Source organism: Armigeres subalbatus, chromosome 1, assembly GCF_024139115.2.
Source record: "Armigeres subalbatus isolate Guangzhou_Male chromosome 1, GZ_Asu_2, whole genome shotgun sequence".
Classification (NCBI taxonomy): Eukaryota; Metazoa; Arthropoda; class Insecta; order Diptera; family Culicidae; genus Armigeres; species Armigeres subalbatus.
Genome location: NC_085139.1, coordinates 163,782,857 through 163,797,470, shown reverse-complemented (window position 1 = coordinate 163,797,470; position 14,614 = coordinate 163,782,857). Strand labels below are relative to the sequence as shown.

At 45.4% G+C, this 14,614-nt stretch overlaps 1 protein-coding gene across 4 annotated transcripts in view; it reads right to left on the bottom strand.

Moving 5' to 3' along the window:
* Positions 1 to 3,204: 3,204 nt before the first annotated feature.
* The window catches only part of LOC134205469 (integrin alpha-PS1), a 191,741-nt gene continuing 180,331 nt past the window's right edge, over positions 3,205 to 14,614 (bottom strand). For all 4 annotated transcript variants that reach the window (XM_062680732.1, XM_062680735.1, XM_062680733.1 and 1 more), the window contains 4 exons: positions 6,605 to 6,707; positions 6,410 to 6,536; positions 5,834 to 6,345; positions 3,205 to 5,775 (listed from right to left, as the gene is read on the bottom strand). In XM_062680732.1, the coding sequence (XP_062536716.1) occupies positions 5,563 to 5,775; positions 5,834 to 6,345; positions 6,410 to 6,536; positions 6,605 to 6,707 (955 nt within the window). In that variant the 3' untranslated portion in view covers positions 3,205 to 5,562. The remainder of the gene's footprint in view (positions 5,776 to 5,833; positions 6,346 to 6,409; positions 6,537 to 6,604; positions 6,708 to 14,614) is intronic.

Genomic DNA, 14,614 nt, shown 5'->3' with positions numbered 1-14,614 from the left:
TTGACCGCCCACGGTTGCTACTCCGTTATTGCCAGGTCAGCTGTAATTACACAGAGAACCAACAGATGGTGTTTGGGAATTTCAGTTGAGGCAAATATTGAACCCAAAAAATACAAATCGAAATAAATTGCAAAATATCAACGCAAAATGGCTTGCTCCAAAAAAAATGATCTAAATTCTCCTATTGTTATACACACTTTTCACAATATAGATTGATAGTCAAATACATTCATGTAACTTCACCAAAAAAAGCGAAAATATCACAAAAAAATAAAAATCGTCAAAAAACTATTCAAATTTACACAATGCACATCCGCCAATTATGCGGTAAACGATCTATTGTTCAGTATCAACACATAATGTACCTTTTCATGAACCAAACAATTCATACAATAAAATATCATAAAGCAATTTGAAACAATGATCAATCAATGAAGGAAAAAATAATGACTTACCAATTATGAATGAACTTGTTACCGAAGCGTGGCAACGCTACCAACACACGACGGTTGTACTCCAAAAATGAAAAGGAATTGTCTGGCCAACCGGCTGCTCGTCGCCGATATCGTCGTCGTATTCGTCGTAATCGTTACGGCCAGTCAGCAACAATCCGACACCAATAGAAGCGAATCCTCACGGATCTCGAGACGGAAACACAGTTGTCTACTGAAAACAGATTTCAATATCCGCCAGCGAAACCGCACAAAATGGCCAAACAGCTGCTAAAATTTTCCTTCACCGTACCGACGGATCTCTAAACCTGTACCGCTACTCCGGACAGTCCCCGTCGGGGAAAATTCCGATTTCTTTTCACAGGCCTTTCGCTGCCACTACAGCAGAATCCGCACCTCCGCCCAAGGCAATTTTATTCTTTGCTGCTCCTGCAGGTATCGCGCCACCGCCGGGGGCAAAACTGCTCACTCCAAACGAAGGCAAAGTTGTTCAACACGGGCAAAAGGCACTCGATTTTATGCACGCGAACTTTATCTAAGTTTTCACTTACTTTTTCCTCGTCGCCAAATTTTATATACTGATAAGTATTAATCGCCCGCGGAGGACAGTAGAATAAGGGTTTTCGGAGAGTTGTTGAAATGCGTGTTAACGCTTGGAGGGTTGCGATCAAAAGAGGCCGACAAACGCCGGACCGTTCATTAGGTAGGGTATCGGTAGCATCCTTCTGCTATAATCATTAGTTTATAGCAGCTGCACTGAAAGTGCAGTTTAGTTAAATTTAGATACACATCACTATTTCCCTAGTCTGGTGCGGCTGAGAGCTCTCAGCCTGCCGTAACCCCTTACAACCGTCTTTCCTGGGTGGACGGACCTTTCCAGGTCCTTCCTCCCCCGGTGTTGGAGGTACCTGGCCGGGGTTCATCTTCCCAGCCCACTATCCTTGTTCGGGGTAGTAACCCTCCGCGTTTTGGAGCGACCCCTAGGGAGCTCATCGCCTGGAGACTGTCTCCACCGTTTTGGTGTCTGCTCCGTTGGAGCAGTAACCCCCGACGTGCCCGCGATTAGTTGAGCCTCAGTCTGGGTAGACTTTGGCACCACCGTCTTTGCTGGCACGCCCTCGGTCGATTCGTCCTTGCCTGAGTCCGCGAATTCTTGGGCCTCAGTCTGGGTAGACCTCGACTCCACGGATTTCACGGATTTACACTTGGCCGTCTTGGCCGACTTCAGTGGGCTGGTCACTTAGTGCGAATGTCGGAAGAAAGAATATCGAAAACAATATTCAACAATGAACCGGATAGAGGTCGGCGACTTCGTGGAAGGCCACGAACACGTTGGCTGCACGCGGTGGAATCGGACATGGGGACCCTAAGCGTTCAGGGAAACTGGAGGAACATCGCCCAAGACCGACGAGACGATTATGGAGCTCTACAATACGCCAGGCATAGGTGTATCGGAAATTGTCTAGACTTCCCTGGGCATAGAAATATCATCGTGTTAGCTTCATGATATACGAATGCAGAAATGGTACCTTGGCTTAGAAACCTCGCAGTTAAAAACTGTGGAAGTGCTTAATGAACACTAAGCTGCGAGGTGGCGATGTCCCAGTGTGGGATGTAATGCCAATGAAGAAGAAGACGAAAGTGTATCGACGCTGTAGCCAACCAGGGGCCTCACTGCGCATCTCCTTTCGACAGCTCTTTCGTATGACAGTTTGCTCGTTTCGAGTCGAGGTGCGCAATGCCACCCCAGGTAGGTAAGGACAATCCTCACGGAATTGAAAACTAAAAGCACTCGCGTTTTCAAGGGCACCCGATTCAAAACGTAAGCCACGCACTTTTATTACGCAGCAAAGCTGAAATAATAAAAATGACAGTTGTGCCCTTGAAAGAGCGAGTATATTTAGTTCTGGATTCCGTGAGGGTTGCCCTTAAGAAAATAAAGCTCTTTCAGTGAAATGTTTTTACCTATGATAAGACGAGTTTTGTACTATTCCATTTAATTCCACCACGTTGTAACCTTTATAGATACGTATTTCAATCTAAACTGTAAAGCCGCCTTCAGTATCTCGTACTTGACCCGATTTTGTCGACGGCCTTACAATTGAAAAACGGGTTCAATAAAGCATTTGTAAAGATTACAACGTGGTGGAATTAAATGGAATACACAGGATTTTGTTTTTACACGATTTTTTTTCGCTCTTATTTTTGATCGTATGACTTCAATTTACCACCAAACTCTTCGCAACATGTTTAAAAAAATCCAGAATAAATCGAAGAAAAATCACATGATAATTAATATGCGTTAAACATTTAGGATGAGCAGAAAATTGAGAAAATATAAATCGCGTAAAAACAAAATCCAGTGTAGTACAAAACTCGATAATCTCTTGTCCATAAAGGGCCACTTGTAGGGGTATGTGGCGGGACCATCATCATCATCTCTACTTCTGAATTAGTAATAGAGAGAAATCCAAATTTTACCACATCATTTATGAAAATTGCTAATACATAATAAGTCTAGTGATATTATAGAAAATGAAACAACTTGTTGTAGAAGTTTTATTATTCAGTTGTGATTCGCTAATTAGGTTACAGTCTCGCACCGACTAACGAATTCTGTTTTTTGGTTGGACCAATTAACAGCCATCTAGTGATGCTGAATTCCGTTTTAAGTATCTCCATCCAATTTTATCTCAAGAATATCCAACCAGCGAGAGTTACCTATGTAGTGTATCACAGCTGGGTCCATTAGTACTTGTTCTTGTAAATATACTTTTACTTCTCGAAATTTTACAATGTCTTAATGGATAATGTAATAATGGATAGAAACGTCACGATAATCGCTAGATCTAAACAATATTGATTTACGCTCTAGAATAACATAAACTAGTTAAATTCACCTTGCCTTCATACTGGTCGAAATAAACACTAACTAACGAAATAAACACATTAACTATCGAGCCTGAACTGTTAATTAAAAGAAGAAATCTAGACCAACATTTGAAAAGGCAGTAACAGCCAAAATGTATTCTTTCCTGTTCTTTGTCTATGTATATAGCTGTGAATGCAGACGAGAAACCGGAATAAATACATTTTGACTGTTACGCCTTTTTCAAATATTGGTCTAGAATTGCCAAAATTGGTACACCTTATTTTCTATCATCGCGTATGTTCCAATCGCACTTCTTATCTTTTGGCCGAAAAAAGAATGGTAAATACAATGAAGTTTTGTTATGACTTGTTTTACTCACATATTAAACTAGTTTCTTGGAAGATTTTTGAAACAATTACACCCAGGTTTTTTTTTACACGGTTGGAATAATTTAAATTTTCACATCACCCGGATTTTCTGAATTTTTTTGTGAATTTTTTCGTGAGGTCAACTCATTGTTTCATTGATGCTAAAGGTCTCAATCGACTTATAGCCTATTCAGATTACGCCATTTATTATAATAAATATAATGATAAAGTGTAACTTGATGCCAATCCCCATACATTCAATTTTCTTCCTAATATTTAACTCGATAATTAATATTATAAATGGCGTAATCTTAATAGGCTATTAAACCAAACCAAGTAAAAACCTGGGTGTAAATTTCGATTCGCATCGCAAGTACATTACCAGATTTGCCTTTTTTTTGTTTTCCGTAATACCATTAATGAAGTTTATAAACTATCTGAATCTATCATGGAATGACGATGAATATACAACAGATGAGCATGATAAAATCGATTTTTTTTACAAATTGGGTGGAATTATGACCGATACCCTCATAACGTCAACGTGGCGCTGGAAATACTATGTACGCATCGGCCCTAAGAGAATACGGAGAAATCGGTATTATGTCTATTGCCACTTTTATCTCATTTAATTAGGAATCAACTAACTTGTCATAAGACGAGTTCGTACTATCCCATTTAATTCCACCCCTTCTTTTGTAACTTTAACAGATACGTATTTCAACCTCAACAATAAGGGAAACGAGACACTGAAGACGTCCTTACTGTTGAGGTCGCACGCAATACGTATCTGTTGAAGTTACAATAAAGTGGATTATGGAATTAAATGGGATAGTACGATCATGTCTTATGACAAGTAAAGTCATTCCACTAAAAGCTCAAACTAATTTTCTTATAAGAATCCACTATAAAGAATGGCACTTTCAAAGGCAAGTAAGTATGTGTTCCAGTAAATGTTATTTATAAATTTTTGATTGTTAAATTTGACCTATTTAGATTTGTTAAGCGTCGTTAATAAATTTTACTGTTATGTTTGGCTAGAGCAAGTCTTTTATGCCGCACAGTACAGTTTTCTTAAAGGAACTTATGTATTATATACAATGAAAGTTTGTTTGATACCCCTTCCGTTGGTGGCGGTTTAACTTCGCGGTTCTGAGGACCGTCAATAGTAAAGCGTGCATCTTTTAACGACTCCTGAAAACTTATCTTTATTGAACACAAATGATTCGATCGGTCTGTTGTACGTAATTGATTTTATAATCGCACACGAAAAGCTAAATATTTTAATCTCGAAAAGTTATCAGAAATTGTGCTGACGATGAAAAATGAGCTTATTTGAAACTCACTATGCTGCACCAAATTATCACCAAACCCCGGTAGATAATTTTGTGGTATTAAGCGGGGCGGTATACTGCAGAGAATCACAGCACAAAGGTCAATCCATAAATTTCAATTGTGAAATTTTACAATTGCCCTTGTCGAATCATTAGTTTGCTTTCGTTGGTCATATTCGAGGTTGAGTTTTCAGTCTTCACATCGTTATCTGCGATAGTCAATTATTATCATCGTAAAAAGTAGTTGAACATGAACATGGATGAAATTAGATTGTTGTGAATGATTTTTGAAACAGAGCTGTCAAAAAACAGCAAATTCTGATGTAGTGATTCAGTTGTATTAAATAAACCATGTGTAATATTGTTCGAATGAAGCGATTTCTAAAATTCAATAAATTCTCCCATTGGAGATCCCCGTTTGATTACAACTGATGTTGATGCTGTAACAGCACCAAACGCTTCTATATCTAATGGATGGTTTCTATCACGTTTTAAGTAATCGTTCAATCCAAAAATGCTAACTACGTTTTACGGAACTAAAGAAACGGTTTATTTTCGCTGTTTTTCTCCAAGTTCCCGCTTAACGTTGGATCGGGTCTTCGCCGTTTGAAGAAGCCACACCTCCACAGGCAGTAGGTCAGGACGGCAAATGCCAACAGTCCGCCTACAATAGCTATTATGTACACCCAGAGTGGGATGGATCCGTCCCCTGCTTGGTCAAGCAGTTCCGGGTAGGCCAACGTCTCGAGCTGCAATACACCAAGATGTTCAAGTGACGACAATCATCTATGTACTATTTATACTAACCGTAACAGAATCAACCGAATGGTCTTGCTGCACCTCGAAAACTTTTATCCTAGCAGTGGATGCGATTTTAACTAGATCTACCCGAGGATAATCGGACACCAGCGTCGAATTCCACAGCCTTGCAGTCACGTTGATAAGTACCTGAGCCTTTGGTTGTACGTTGTAAAAGTTGCAAACTATCGAAATACATTTGGCAGTGTTTCGCTTGCAGTCCATGTGCACAATATCGGTCTGTTTGCCGTCCTTATCGGTTAATCGTTCGGCCCGGATGATCATCGATCGATCTCGTCGAACTCGATTCAGTGTGCTCGTATCGGATGATGATGCGAATGCTGTTTGCTTGGCAAACGACACTCGCTCGGACTTATCGGAAGCGAATGTGAGTGATTTATTGTACGAACGTTGCGTGTAACGCTCCATCTGCATCAGATCGCTCAGCACAGAGGACTTCTTCAATCCGAGTGGATTGATGGCCGCATTAGGCTCGACGACACAGTCACCTCCGTTGGTAGCTGCAATGAAGCATGGTATGATATTAGAAACCGTTCTCCTTGGTCACAAAAATGGTTCACGTACCTTCGATAAATGGCCTGTCAGTCAAGTAGAGCAGCCATTTTCCCTGTGGCTTATCGTTAGCCACTTGGTGGGGCCATTGGATGTTCACTTGCACTTGAGGAGCACGCCATGGTCCATCGTTGTAGATCTGTGATTAGGATTGTTGACAGTATTGTGAATTAGGTTCCAAGAAGAGAAAGCTGTATATATACTTACGAGATAGATATGCTGCACAGCTGTACCGATGTCTTCCACCGTTTCCATCACGCTCTCGCCCTTAACGTCTCCTCCGTAGAATGTTTGCTCAGGATGGGCGGCACTGTTCGGGAATATGAATTATGCAAATTAGATTCTGAAGGCATTTAGTTCTAAGCTTTCATTAGATTTTATTTAAATTTCCAAGGAAAAATACTTCAAGGTAAAGGTACACCCAATATTTTTTTTTACACGGTGTGTATTCTTTAAATTCCGGTTAACCTGATTTTTCACAGCTTTTTAAATACCACCTGAATTTAAAGGTCATAATCCACTAAAACCCACCCGTGTAAAAAAGAACTGGGTCAGAAAAATATATTAAGCTCTTTTAGTGGAATGTATTCAACCGTCTAAGACGAATTAAGTACTCTCCATTTAATTCCACCAATTATTTTCGATATCTTTGCAGATACGTATTTCGACCACAACTGTGTGGTCGTCTTCAGTGTCTTGTACTTGACTCGAGTCAAGTACGTCGAGTCAAGTACGAGACACTGAAGACGACCACTCAGTTGTGGTCGAAATACGTATCTGCAAAGATATCGAAAATAATTGATGGAATTGAATGTAAGAACTGGGTGTAAATTTCAAGGAAACACTTTGAATTTCTACTTTGCTACTCTGCTTTGAATTTTCAGAAGATTTTTTCTCTGAATCAGTATAAGAAAGGCTTCAACATTTTTCGGGAAAATTTATTTGAACTTGCGTGCAAATATTTCGGAATTTTGAAGGGATTGTCTTCTGAGTTTCCTTGGAAAAATATTTTTAAATTCCCGGGAAAATGAATTATCTGCTGCGTGCTTACAGCGGCCCACTGTAAGGTTACTTTTAAAAATCAGTATGGCGAAAGACATCTATGTTTGAATGATTTTAAATTAAACACCCAAATCGAAAATGTTTTTGGTAAGCGTAGTAACGAACTGCAGGGCTGCCACAATAGTCGCGGATCTCGCGATTTATGCGTTTTTCGTGAATTTCACAGATTTGTCGAGGATGCACTCTTCTAGTCGTGATAAGAATCGCTGGTCAATTTAAATCTAAGATATATTGAACATTTTTAATATAAGCGTTGGCAAAATAAGTAATCCGTTAAGTTCCAAACACATGGTGTTTGATTACCCTTTTAATTATCGTATAGATGATATTTTAAGGACTTCTTATCGCTCATAGGTACGCTAGTTGTTGTCAACTCTGTCCTTCTCATCGGTTGAGCGATAGAGAGGTTCTTTTATTCCCGAGCACCTGTTGCGTCCAGTTTTGTACCTTATTGACTCCCACTGTTGCAGGCATATCATTCAACCCATTAGGGCTCTCGTCGTTTATGCTATCAACTAGTATTTCAATAATTTCTTGTTGGCTAGTTTTTTTTGAGTTCCTCACATTCCTGTCCTATTACCCGCCCCCCAAAATTGCTGGCTGTTCTTGTATCTATTGAAAGTTCGTGGTCCTGCTCAGTTACAACGGACTGTCTGACCGAACTTGCAGGCTTGAGGCTAGAAGGGAATCCTACGGTGAATGGCACATCCGATGATATAACGCTTATGATGATTAATCTACGAACGATACAGTCCCTTCAAACCTGGGAGATTACTCAGCTCTAAATTAGTTTGTACGCATGGTTCCGATGGTTCCGATCGAACAATATCCGCTTACTAAGCTTACTGATCAACTACCATGAATCTACTCCGAGGATACCTCACTTCGCCACTAAAATCAATTGATTAAAGTCGCTCTAAAGTTTAACATCCTTAGATGCCTCCTATAATGAACCTTACGGCATCTGTCAAACTAAATGTTATCTTCGTTATCTTTCTTCACATCGTGGACATTGTCCAAGTTGTTTGTCAATTCGAAGGCCTTAAAACCGTTCCTGCCCCCCGATGGCATGCTTCCGCCTGAGTTTTTTTTTCAATCAGATTCTTTGTTGGTTAGTTTTTTCGGACCTTTGTAGAGAATCGTTCAAAGTTTTTTTTCCCTTGCTGGGTATTTAATCACTGCGACCATTTGTTAGATCTATTGTGATATATGCCCCATTTGATCTAGCTTTGTCAAGTTGACGCATCATTACTATTTAGAGCAATTGCATTACCTTGACTACCAGCGTTATCCCAATGCGGTATTATGGTTATCTGATGAATCGTACTACCATATTGGGACTTGTTCTCCAAACTTCTGAGGGTTCTATCAGCCCCTTGGTGATGAACTGTAATCTCTGTATGTATGCCGCAGAAACGACATACATCATCTTGAAGTTTTCCTAACAGCTTCAAGTGATATCGGCTCGGGCAATGGCCTCTTATAAGGCCTGTGTATGTATTAAGATCTTTTTTTTGAAAGATCTAAAATTTTGCGAGTGATAAATACGTTTGGTGTGATGAAACGTTTAGACTGCCTCGCAATCAATGTGTTTTTTCAAATGTCCTCTATTTTAGAATGTTCACAAGATTTGAGTTCCATTCGAAGAGAACACGCAGATATACCACAAAATGGTTCGGGACCTATGAATTGTCGAGATGAACCAAGTCTGGCCAGCATATCAGCTTGTTCATTGCCTTCAATGCCACAATGACCATGAACCCAATACAGGTTCACTTTGTTACGACTACCCAAGGTTTGGAGTGACTGAACACATTCCCAAACGAGTTTAAATCTAGATATTGTTGATTTCAAAGCATTCAATGCTGCTTGACTGTCAGACATTATGCAAATATTTGAATGCCTATAATTGCTGTGTAAGCTTAATTTAGAGCATTCAAGAATAGCATGAACTTCAGCTTGGAAAAAAGTTGTCCATTTGCCCATGGGAATCGAAATATTTATCCCTGGGCCAGTAACGCCTGCTCCAACATGATTGTTCAGCTTTGAGCCTTCGGTGTAAATTAGAATTGATCCTGAGCGAAGATTTGGTCCACCGTATTTCGCTCAAGATTATTTACATCAAAACAACGTCAAAAGTTGTATCTTCTCCTCATCCAGTCATCATTGTTTATGATAAGTGAGTTGACATTTATTTTGTTTAGAATACTAAGATGTCCTTTTAGGTCACCTTCGAAGAGGTTTGAATCTCTTTTGATCTTCAAACCACTCTTCTCTGCTTCTAACTGAATACATTGATCCAATGGCACTGGCGTGCACAGGGGGGGGCAAGGGGGGGCACTTGCCCCCCCTTCTATAAAAAAAATAATTTTAAAAAAATTACCCAAGGAGTGTATCGGGAATAATAAAATAGTTTAAGATATGTGTAAAAAAAATATTAAATTTAAAGAAAGGCTACGCAGCCTTGGATGAGTTACGCAAAATGTATATTGTGCCACGTTCCGACACAGGGATTGTGTCTTCATCACAGGAAATTACATGTTGGATATTAAGTCGTGTGATAGAAATGAGTTCAAAGTTTACCCACGTGCGAACGTAGCAACAAGGTGCATGAAATGGTAAGATGAAACATGCAGCATCAAGATGGTGGATGAGATGACAAAGTGGTGCACGGTTGGACCAGATGGTGCATGGTTCTGCAGGGTGGCGCATGCAGCACCAAGATGGTGGATGGGATGGTAAAGTGGTGCATGGTTCTGCATGGTGGCGCATCCAGCACCGAGATGGTGGATGGGATGGCAAAGTGGTGCACGGTTGGACCAGATGGTGCATGATTCTGCAGGGTGGCGCATGCAGCACCGAGATGGTGGATGGGATGGTAAAGTGGTGCATGGTTCTGCATGGTGGCGCATCCAGCACCGAGATGGTGGATGGGATGGCAAAGTGGTGCACGGTTGGACCAGATGGTGCATGGTTCTGCACGGTGGCGCATGCAGCACCGAGATGTTGGATGGGATGGCAAAGTGGTGCACGGTTTGACCAGATGGTGCATGATTCTGCAGGGTGGCGCATGCAGCACCGAGATGGTGGATGGGATGGCAAAGTGGTGCATGGTTCTGCATGGTGGCGCATCCAGCACCGAGATGGTGGATGGGATGGCAAAGTGGTGCACGGTTTGACCAGATGGTGCATGGTTCTGCACGGTGGCGCATCCAGCACCGAGATGGTGAATGGGATGGCAAAGTGGTGCACGGTTGGACCAGATGGTGCATGGTTCTGCACGGTGGCGCATGCAGCACCGAGATGGTGGATGGGATGGCAAAGTGGTGCAAAGTTTGACCAGATAGTGCATGGTTCTGCACGGTGGCGCATGCAGCACCGAGATGGTGGATAGGATGGCAAAGTGGTGCATGGTTCTGCAGGGTGGCGCATGCAGCACCAAGATGGTGGACGGGATGGCAAAGTGGTGCACGGTTGGACCAGATGGTGCATGGTTCTGCACGGTGGCGCATGCAGCACCGAGATGGTGGATAGGATGGCAAAGTGGTGCATGGTTCTGCAGGGTGGCGCATGCAGCACCAAGATGGTGGACGGGATGGCAAAGTGGTGCACGGTTGGACCAGATGGTGCATGGTTCTGCACGGTGGCGCATGCAGCACCGAGATGGTGGATGGGATGGCAAAGTGGTGCACGGTTGGACCAGATGGTGCACGGTTCTGCAGGGTGGCGCATGCAGCACCAAGATGGTGGACGGGATGGCAAAGTGGTGCACGGTTGGACCAGATGGTGCATGGTTCTGCACGGTGGCGCATGCAGCACCGAGATGGTGGATGGGATGGCAAAGTGGTGCACGGTTTGACCAGATGGTGCATGGTTCTGCACGGTGGCGCATGCAGCACCAAGATGGTGAATGGGATGGCAAAGTGGTGCATGGTTCTGCACGGTGGCGCATGCAGCACCGAGATGGTGGATGGGATGGCAAAGTGGTGCACGGTTGGACCAGATGGTGCATGGTTCTGCACGGTGGCGCATGCAGCACCGAGATGGTGGATAGGATGGCAAAGTGGTGCATGGTTCTGCAGGGTGGCGCATGCAGCACCAAGATGGTGGACGGGATGGCAAAGTGGTGCACGGTTGGACCAGATGGTGCATGGTTCTGCACGGTGGCGCATGCAGCATCGAGATGGTAGATGGGATGGCAAAGTGGTGCACGGTTTGACCAGATGGTGCATGGTTCTGCAGGGTGGCGCATGCAGCACCAAGATGGTGGACGGGATGGCAAAGTGGTGCACGGTTGGCCCAGATGGTGCATGGTTCTGCACGGTGGCGCATGCAGCACCGAGATGGTGGATGGGATGGCAAAGTGGTGCACGGTTTGACCAGATGGTGCATGGTTCTGCACGGTGGCGCATGCTGCACCAAGATGGTGAATGGGATGGCAAAGTGGTGCATGGTTCTGCACGGTGGCGCATCCAGCACCGAGATGGTGGATGGTATGGCAAAGTTGTGCACGGTTTGACCAGATGGTGCATGGTTCTGCACGGTGGCGCATGTAGCACCGAGATGGTGGATGGGATGGCAAAGTGGTGCATGGTTCTGCAGGGTGGCGCATGCAGCACCAAGATGGTGGACGGGATGGCAAAGTGGTGCACGGTTGGACCAGATGGTGCATGGTTCTGCACGGTGGCGCATGCAGCACCGAGATGGTGGATGGGATGGCAAAGTGGTGCACGGTTGGACCAGATGGTGCATGGTTCTGCACGGTGGCGCATGCAGCATCGAGATGGTAGATGGGATGGCAAAGTGGTGCACGGTTTGACCAGATGGTGCATGGTTCTGCAGGGTGGCGCATGCAGCACCAAGATGGTGGACGGGATGGCAAAGTGGTGTAAGGTTTGACCAGATGGTGCATGGTTCTGCACGGTGGCGCATGCAGCACCGAGATGGTGGATGGGATGGCAAAGTGGTGCATGGTTCTGCACGGTGGCGCATCCAGCACCGAGATGGTGGATGGTATGGCAAAGTTGTGCACGGTTTGACCAGATGGTGCATGGTTCTGCACGGTGGCGCATGTAGCTCCAGGATGGTGGATGGGATGGCAAAGTGGTGCATGGTTCTGCAGGGTGGCGCATGCAGCAAGAAGATGGTGGACGGGATGGCAAAGTGGTGCATAATTCTGCACGGTGGCGCATCCAGCACCGAGATGGTGGATGGGATGGCAAAGTGGTGCATGGTTCTGCAGGGTGGCGCATGCAGCACCAAGATGGTGGACGGGATGGCAAAGTGGTGATAGGTTGGACCAGATGGTGCATGGTTCTGCACGGTGGCGCATGCAGCACCGAGATGGTGGATGGGATGGCAAAGTGGTGCACGGTTGGACCAGATGGTGCATGGTTCTGCAGGGTGGCGCATGCTGCACCAAGATGGTGGATGGGATGGCAAAGTGGTGCATGGTTCTGCACGGTGGCGCATCCAGCACCGAGATGGTGGATGGTATGGCAAAGTTGTGCACGGTTTGACCAGATGGTGCATGGTTCTGCACGGTGGCGCATGTAGCACCAAGATGGTGGATGGGATGACAAAGTGGTGCATGGTTCTGCAGGGTGGCGCATGCAGCACCAAGATGGTGGACGGGATGGCAAAGTGGTGCACGGTTGGACCAGATGGTGCATGGTTCTGCACGGTGGCGCATGCAGCACCGAGATGGTGGATGGGATGGCAAAGTGGTGCACGGTTTGACCAGATGGTGCATGGTTCTGCAGGGTGGCGCATGCTGCACCAAGATGGTGGATGGGATGGCAAAGTGGTGCATAATTCTGCACGGTGGCGCATCCAGCACCGAGATGGTGGATGGTATGGCAAAGTTGTGCACGGTTGGACCAGATGGTGCATGGTTCTGCACGGTGGCGCATGCAGCACCGAGATGGTGGATGGGATGGCAAAGTGGTGCACGGTTTGACTAGATGGTGCATGGTTCTGCAGGGTGGCGCATGCAACACCAAGATGGTGGACGGGATGGCAAAGTGGTGCATAATTCTGCACGGTGGCGCATCCAGCACCGAGATGGTGGATGGGATGGCAAAGTGGTGCACGGTTGGACCAGATGGTGCATGGTTCTGCACGGTGGCGCATGCAGCATCGAGATGGTAGATGGGATGGCAAAGTGGTGCATAATTCTGCACGGTGGCGCATCCAGCACCGAGATGGTGGATGGTATGGCAAAGTTGTGCACGGTTGGACCAGATGGTGCATGGTTCTGCACGGTGGCGCATGCAGCACCGAGATGGTGGATGGGATGGCAAAGTGGTGCACGGTTTGACTAGATGGTGCATGGTTCTGCAGGGTGGCGCATGCAACACCAAGATGGTGGACGGGATGGCAAAGTGGTGCACGGTTGGACCAGATGGTGCATGGTTCTGCACGGTGGCGCATGCAGCACCAAGATGGTGGATGGGATGGCAAAGTGGTGCACGGTTGGACCAGATGGTGCATGGTTCTGCACGGTGGCGCATGCAGCACCGAGATGGTGGATGGGATGGCAAAGTGGTGCACGGTTTGACCAGATGGTGCATGGTTCTGCAGGGTGGCGCATGCTGCACCAAGATGGTGGATGGGATGGCAAAGTGGTGCATGGTTCTGCACGGTGGCGCATCCAGCACCGAGATGGTGGATGGTATGGCAAAGTTGTGCACGGTTGGACCAGATGGTGCATGGTTCTGCACGGTGGCGCATGCAGCACCGAGATGGTGGATGGGATGGCAAAGTGGTGCACGGTTTGACTAGATGGTGCATGGTTCTGCAGGGTGGCGCATGCAACACCAAGATGGTGGACGGGATGGCAAAGTGGTGCACGGTTGGACCAGATGGTGCATGGTTCTGCACGGTGGCGCATGCAGCACCAAGATGGTGGATGGGATGGCAAAGTGGTGCACGGTTGGACCAGATGGTGCATGGTTCTGCACGGTGGCGCATGCAGCACCGAGATGGTGGATGGGATGGCAAAGTGGTGCACGGTTTGACCAGATGGTGCATGGTTCTGCAGGGTGGCGCATGCTGCACCAAGATGGTGGATGGGATGGCAAAGTGGTGCATGGTTCTGCACGGTGGCGCATCCAGCACCGAGATGGTGGATGGTATGGCAAAGTTGTGCACGGT